Source organism: Antrostomus carolinensis, unplaced genomic scaffold (assembly GCF_000700745.2).
Source record: "Antrostomus carolinensis isolate BGI_N321 unplaced genomic scaffold, ASM70074v2 scaffold41135, whole genome shotgun sequence".
Taxonomy (NCBI): Eukaryota; Metazoa; Chordata; class Aves; order Caprimulgiformes; family Caprimulgidae; genus Antrostomus; species Antrostomus carolinensis.
The window spans coordinates 5301-12207 of NW_010316487.1; the positions used below are offsets into that span (position 1 = coordinate 5301).

Consider the following 6907-nt stretch of genomic DNA (forward strand, 5'->3'; position numbering starts at 1 on the left):
GATTTAAGAGTTACATAAAAACTCCATGCTGGCTATGTTTGTTTGATGTATATCCTGCCATATTTCACCCATGTAGTTTTTTTCAACAATACTTAATGATTCTTTGGTAGCGAATAAAAAGAAGAGTAATAGTACACAAAAAAGGAAAGTATGTGAACAATTCATTAATGCTTCAGATGGACAAAAATGGCTCATTTTATTAAAAAAGGAAAACCTCCATTTATTATGAAATAATATTTATTTACAGGTATTTTACATTTGTAGAAAATAATACAATTGTACTTTAAAATGCTTCATTTATTTTTATTACTTATCTGCTTGTACAAAAGAAGCAAAGACACTGTCTTCTTGTTCTAGCAGAACCTCAGGCTTGTCATATTCCAAAATAACCCCTCTCTTCATTACAATAACCAAATCTGCATTGAGGATTGTGTGCACACGGTGCTGAAAAACAAATAAACAAAATGCCTGTTCACTGTATCTATCAAATATATTCTAGGGTAAGACAGACTTCCAGAAATTAATTTTCCTGACAAGTTCAAGTTTAATTAAGGCTACTTGTCCTGCTTTTTGTCCTAATTTACTGTGCAAATACTGCAGATAAATACACAGACCAAGAGCCACAAGGATATTCAAGTACCTAAATTGGACATAGGTACTTGAGTATGAAGAGTCAGAGGAGTTCAGACTATGATGTCCCTAGCACACAGTCCTGCCACCACGCTTGGCCATGAGAAGGTAGCCAGGAGGAGTGAGAACAGGGCACACAAGTGTGGTCCTGCATGTGAGTACTCTCCCCATCCTGGACCATGTCTGGATCTGGGGGCTCCTGAGCTTGGTGTGGTTTGGTTATTTGCAAAACTGAATAGATCTCTCTTCTAAGACTTTGCCCATGTCTTCTCTTGAGCTTCCATAAATGTTTTGCATCCACATCCTTTGGAAAAGATTCTTCCAGATCTGCTGCCCACTGCACGAACAAGTACCCCCTTTTGTATGCTCTGGACCTCACTGCTCAGGGCTTCATCTGATGCCTCTTCCACTGTGCCTCATGACTTTGCAGACCTCTCTCACACGTCCTTCTGTTGTCCTTCTTCCAGGCAGAAGAGGCCTAGCCTACTCAGCTGCTCCCCTTAAGGAGCAGTTCCACACCTCTGATCAGCCTTGTGCTTCTCAACATTTTTCTGTTGCAACATGTCATTATGGGGATGAGGAGCCTGTAACTACACACAACATTCAAGGTACGTGCGAACTGTGGACTTACACAGTGATATGATGTTTTCTTTTTTGTTCTCTACTCTTTCTCTAGTAAGCTCTAACATTTGATTATTTTATTAGGAAGAAACTTCCCCATTTTTTTTTCCCCAGTGAATAATGAAAATAATAAATATAGCTTTTCTGCAATGCCATTATCTTTCCCGAGCATTCCTTTCATGCATCGATCATCAGATGGCCCTGTAGATTGACAGGCTTGTTGCTCCCCGTGTGTTTCAGGGATTCATGGATTCATTATTAGTTTTGATGGCTTCCAGAAGCTGCTTTCATACTTTTTTTGGGGGGCCTGCCTTAACTGCATTTTCATATGTAACATGCCAGAACTTACGATAATTTCTGTTTTCTTTATTTGGCTAAGAATTCAGCTTTTACAAGAATGCCTTCTTGTTTCTAATAGTCTTTTTTATTTGTTTAGCCTTACCAGCTTCTTCCTATCTTTACTCAAGCCTTTCCTAATAAATAGTATGCACTGGCTGTGTGATTTTTGAATAAAAACCTTCAGTAATTTCCATGAGTCCATTTTCTTTGCTTCCTTTTTTAGTTTTTTTTTTTTTCCCCTCCACATTTATTTTTGGGTTTTGTTTATAGCAAGCCTCCTCATTTTTACAGAATTCCACTTTTTAAAGTTGAGTGTAACTGCACTGGGTTTTTTGGGTCTGCATTACTCCTGCAGGGATATTTAATCTGAGAATACTGTGGTCCCTGTTACACAGTCACTCTTCACCCATAAGGTTCCTAATCATATCTTGGGCACCCTCAATACCAAAACAACTCTTCTGTGGCTTCCTAGCCAGATATTCCATGAAATAATCACTAATGGCATCTACAAATCTCATCTCTGCTGCAGTCATCCTGTGACATTTATCCCGTCTACAGGCAGGGGGAGGGGACTGAAATATCACATTCCAGTTGTATTTGCTGCCCTTGTTCTCTGAACTCTTTCACTATAACACAGTCAGTGCTGCCATCCTAGTAGAGTAATACAGATAATAATATAGACCCAATACTATACTCTTCCTATTCTTCCTAAAGACAAATTAGGAATCTATGCCTTTCTCTGAGAAAGAACAAAACAAAACAAAATGAAAAAACCACAAACAAACCACTACCCAACCCCCCCCCAAACCCCCACATTATGCTTCTACTGCAGTGTTTTGAATGCAAACCCACCTGCTGTAAACCACATGTACATTTGGAAGTAAAAACAAAGTAACTTTATTCCAAAATGCTGTTTGTTTGAACTGTGCTGTTTAAAACTCACTAAGACAGTGAAAGACTGATAAACTTTCTCAGCCTGTCTCCAAACAAACTGAAAAAGATACATAAATGCAGCATAACTCAGAATTTTCATGCAGAGAAATCAGGAAATTTCATGCTTAAGATTTCTTTGCTTTTTTTATAATGACACACTGAATGGATGCTGTAAGATAAATCAGGTTTTTATTAACTATTTGGTAGGTGAAAATAAAAATACTCTCTAGGATTCCTGAGCATAGTTTTCTTGACTTGTGTTTAATTTTTAAATGTTAAGGAGCATAATGAATTTATTTCATCTCCCTGAAATATGTGTATTTTTAGACAACAGAGGACTGAAAGATATGTATTGTTTCTGACATATCAGTTGAGCCAACTGCCTTGATTATCTCTTTCATAAAAAACTATTTTTTTATACTCGAGAGGTTTATATAGTCACTTCAGGAATATAGAAACTTAAATTCAGTCAATGTCAACAGGGATGGAATGTTTCTTTTTATAAATTAGTAAGATTCTCATTTATTTGGTTAAATTCTGAAACATAATTGCTTTACCCAGTGGCAGAACTATCACACAATTTTACTCATCCTTCATTAAATGATTACAGTGTCTTGATGAAACTTATTATTAGATTTCACAGTAGTCAGTCATATTATATTTTAAATTAGCCTGAAATGGGTGACAGAAAGCGGACTGCAAACTTAGATTACATGCCTTTACAGGCAGTCAGACTTAGCATCACAAAACACATCTAAGACACTGTTGTTACATATATAAATAAGAAAGTAGTTTAAAACAGTAAATAAAGCTTACATTTAAACACAGCATTAAAAAAGATTAATGGTCAAATTAACACATTTATTAACATTGACAAGAAATGACTAAGGTAGCACTTCTGATTCTTGTTTGCATTAAAACAGCAACAGAGACTGGTACTTACTGCTATTGTAACAACCGTACGGTCAGCAAACGCAGTCATGACTACCTTCTGGAGTATGTTCTCCTGTGTAAAGAAAAACAGTTGCTGCTTTTGAAACAACAGAACTTACATGATAGACACACAGACATTAAGAAGGCCTAAGTAACCACTGATTATTCCATGCCTGAAATTAGAAATTAACAACATGTCAGAATTAAATCAGAGCCTGGTCTCCAGTTAGACAGCCTGCTCGCTCCTGCCACCCCCCTGCCTCTGGGCTTCAGCACACAGGAGAGCTGTGCTCTGGGTCCCAGACCCCCACTGTCCAGACCTCAGTTTGACAGTGAGGAAATCCAAGGTGAATTCAGGGTGCTGCCAGGCTGCCTGCGTGCTGGCAACTCTGCAGTGTGTTCTTCACCCTGCTGGAAGCCCAGGAATGTCCCAGCACACTGGGGACATCTAACACCAAGGGGTGGCTGGGATAAGCAAGAGAGTGTGCTGTACCTGGTGTATTTAACAGTGGAGATGATATTTAAGATGGTCTTAGCATACATAGTTCTCACTCAACAAGTACTCATCCTTTGCTATTTAGGAAATATGTTGTGTACCAAACTGCCTAGAAATGTCATTAGCACGGATATCTTTATTTGCTATTTTCTGGTTTTTAGATATGTATCTCAAGGGAGAAACTATATCCTCAATGCATCAAAATTCAAAGTGTGTTTTAACTGGGCTGCACACAGTATGATTTCCAACATTACTGACATTCAACACACTAACACTACAGAACTAGAAATTGTTGCTGTTATAATAAACCCCTCCAATTATATTCTTTACTCATAGAATGAAAAAGACTGAAACATTTATCAACATAACACAGGAAAAAAAAATCCTAAGAGTGTACCATTCGATTGCCCAATAAATATATTTACCAGTGACAGAGCACCTCCCTCTCTGTGTGGATCTAAGTCATATTTGGCTAAAATCCTGGCAGTGCATTATTATTGTGTTGTTTAACCTCTGCCTAGCAATTTCATGCAATTAATGCAATAACCCAGTATGTCTTTTCTGTCCTGTTTATTTTCTTAACTATACTTTCAAGCTTTCTAACTTCCTGACTTGTCCTGTCCACCATGCTGGGGAAATTTGTCTTCTTGCCAGTCTGCTCTTCACTGACCATTCCAGCTGACCTTCCAAAGCTGTCTACTCTAAGAAATCAAACTGCCCATGAAAATAACATGCTTCATTTTCCTAAGGCAAGCAATGGTAGAATAACTATTAAACCCCTGGTAAAATTATCTTAAAGTTCTTTAGATTAGTTAGAAATGACTCACAACTACCTGGACTTGTAAAAACATCTGCACTAAATATGGTGTATGGCTATTACAGAGTACACAGAATTGTTTTCCACCATTTTCTTCACATATTAGCAGTTGTCTCCCTGTTAAGGAAAGCAAGAAATCAGAAACATCCAGACTCACTGTTGCCATGTCAATAGATGCTGTGGCTTCATCCATGATGAAGATGCTTGTTTTCCGCACAAAAGCTCTTGCTAGGCAGAACAGCTGTCTCTGGCCCTGGCTGAAGTTTTCACCCCCTTCTGTGACTATAGCATCTGGAAATTATATAGCAAAACCAGTATTTATGGGGTGTGTGTAGGAGAGAGGCAGATCAGAGCAGAGCATATGCTTGGAAAACAGTAACTCACTTTCAGCATAAAGATTTTCAAAGTATCATTTCCTAGATCTACAGCTGGTGGTGACCCAGTTTTGCCTGTTTATTTCCACTGTTCAAAACAATGAGTACTTCTGTCTCACTATATTCTTTATATCTATTAAGACATCAGTGTAGCTAAGGATGCTTAAGAGCAAGTTTCTCTGCAACACGTGCAGTCTAAGATACTGGATCCCCCTGTCAAATAGCATCCAGAATTTCTTTACCCTAAGGCTTTAGCATTTTTAAGGTTGTTGGTTTGTTTGGGGTTTTTTTTGTGGGTGGTTTTTTTTTGTTCCCCCCCTTCCCCCCCAGTCAAATGATTCATAGCTTTAAGCTTTTGAAATCTTCCTCCCTGGAGATGACTATTAGAAAATACAAAAGAACATATTCTAGATAACACCTGATGTGTTGACACCTTATTTGAATTCACAGTATCTGTAAACCTCAATGCTTCATCATGAAGACATACTGAAATAAAATAATAATTTTTCAATTTATTGGAATTGCAACAGATTTCTGCCCCACAGGTGCAGTTGGTAAGGAAGCTGGATGGATATAGGACCTCTGCCTGCAGGCAAGCACTTTTTGTCACCTTCCATAAACCTAAAAAGCTTTTTCTTCAGCAACTGCCTTTTTAATAAATAGTAAATGTGAAACAGCAATGTTGTGAACACTGGAAGCAATCTTCTCAAGAAGGAAGTCTTATTACCTAGGCCCCCAGGGAGCGCTTTCACCACATGCTTGAGCTGTGCTATTTCCAATGCCTCCCACAGCATGCTGTCAGTGCACTTCTTCTCAGGGTCCAAGTTAAACCTACAGTTATGTGTCATTCAAGAATATCAGTCAGTATAAACTTATGCAATGTCTTTATTCTTTTAGTATGCTTAGAAACAAACTTGCAAATAATCAGAATCATATGCTAAAGACCTGGCCCTGATTCTGATTTATCATTGGTATAAATCCACTGAATTTTGTAAATGTGGTCAACATTTATACCAGTATGATTAAGAACAAAATCTGACTCCTTCAGTTGAGCAGAAGAGGAAAAAGCTTCCTGTTTTGCAGGTATCTTTGTGGTTTTAGAATTTGTTTTGAATAAAGAAATTCTCATGTTTTACTAGAAAAAGCTCTGAAGAAAAAAAGCTGTGAATATAATCAGTTTAAATTAACATTTACTTTTTAACAAAGACCAAAATTCTACCATCTCTCCTTTTAAATCCAAAGTCTTTGTTCTTTACTGCTATAGAAATGCTAAACAGAACAATCAAGCTTCATACTGAATTATGAAATGCAAGTCTTCACTACAGCTGAACAAATCTTGGATTTCTGAACAGATGAATGTTATTTTAGCTTGCTGTATCTCAGAAATTATAGCAACAAATGTGAATCTCATATCATATTAATATATAGAATGATAACAATAAAAGGTTCAGTGGTGCATAACACTTTTTACTTTTTTTTATGTGCTGTGAATGACCAATACTGGCCTAAATCAATTTTTTAATAGGTTAATTCATAAAACAAAGGTATACAGTCACCTCATCTTCTGACATGAATGAATCGTGCGCTATTCAGGCAAGTTCAGGAGATAATCTTGGGATCTGTTTTAGTGTGGAGTTAGCAAAAACCACAGAAGTCTATCATTTCAGTGAACTTTTAATTACTTTTATGTCGAAACTGTAACTGCAGATGTAACTCTGCACTGAGGATTGTGCGCTTCCTTTCTAAGGTAAATGCCACAGACAT

At 37.4% G+C, this 6907-nt stretch overlaps 1 protein-coding gene across 1 annotated transcript in view; it reads right to left on the reverse strand.

Moving 5' to 3' along the window:
• Nucleotides 1–218: 218 nt before the first annotated feature.
• LOC104525205 (ATP-binding cassette sub-family C member 8) overlaps nt 219–6907 on the reverse strand; it is a gene marked incomplete at its 5' end in the record, with an annotated part of 49656 nt that continues 42967 nt past the window's right edge. Inside the window, 4 exons of the mRNA XM_010168285.1 lie at nt 219–444; nt 3467–3529; nt 4927–5060; nt 5871–5974. Coding sequence (XP_010166587.1) covers nt 307–444; nt 3467–3529; nt 4927–5060; nt 5871–5974 — 439 coding nt within the window. The remainder of the gene's footprint in view (nt 445–3466; nt 3530–4926; nt 5061–5870; nt 5975–6907) is intronic.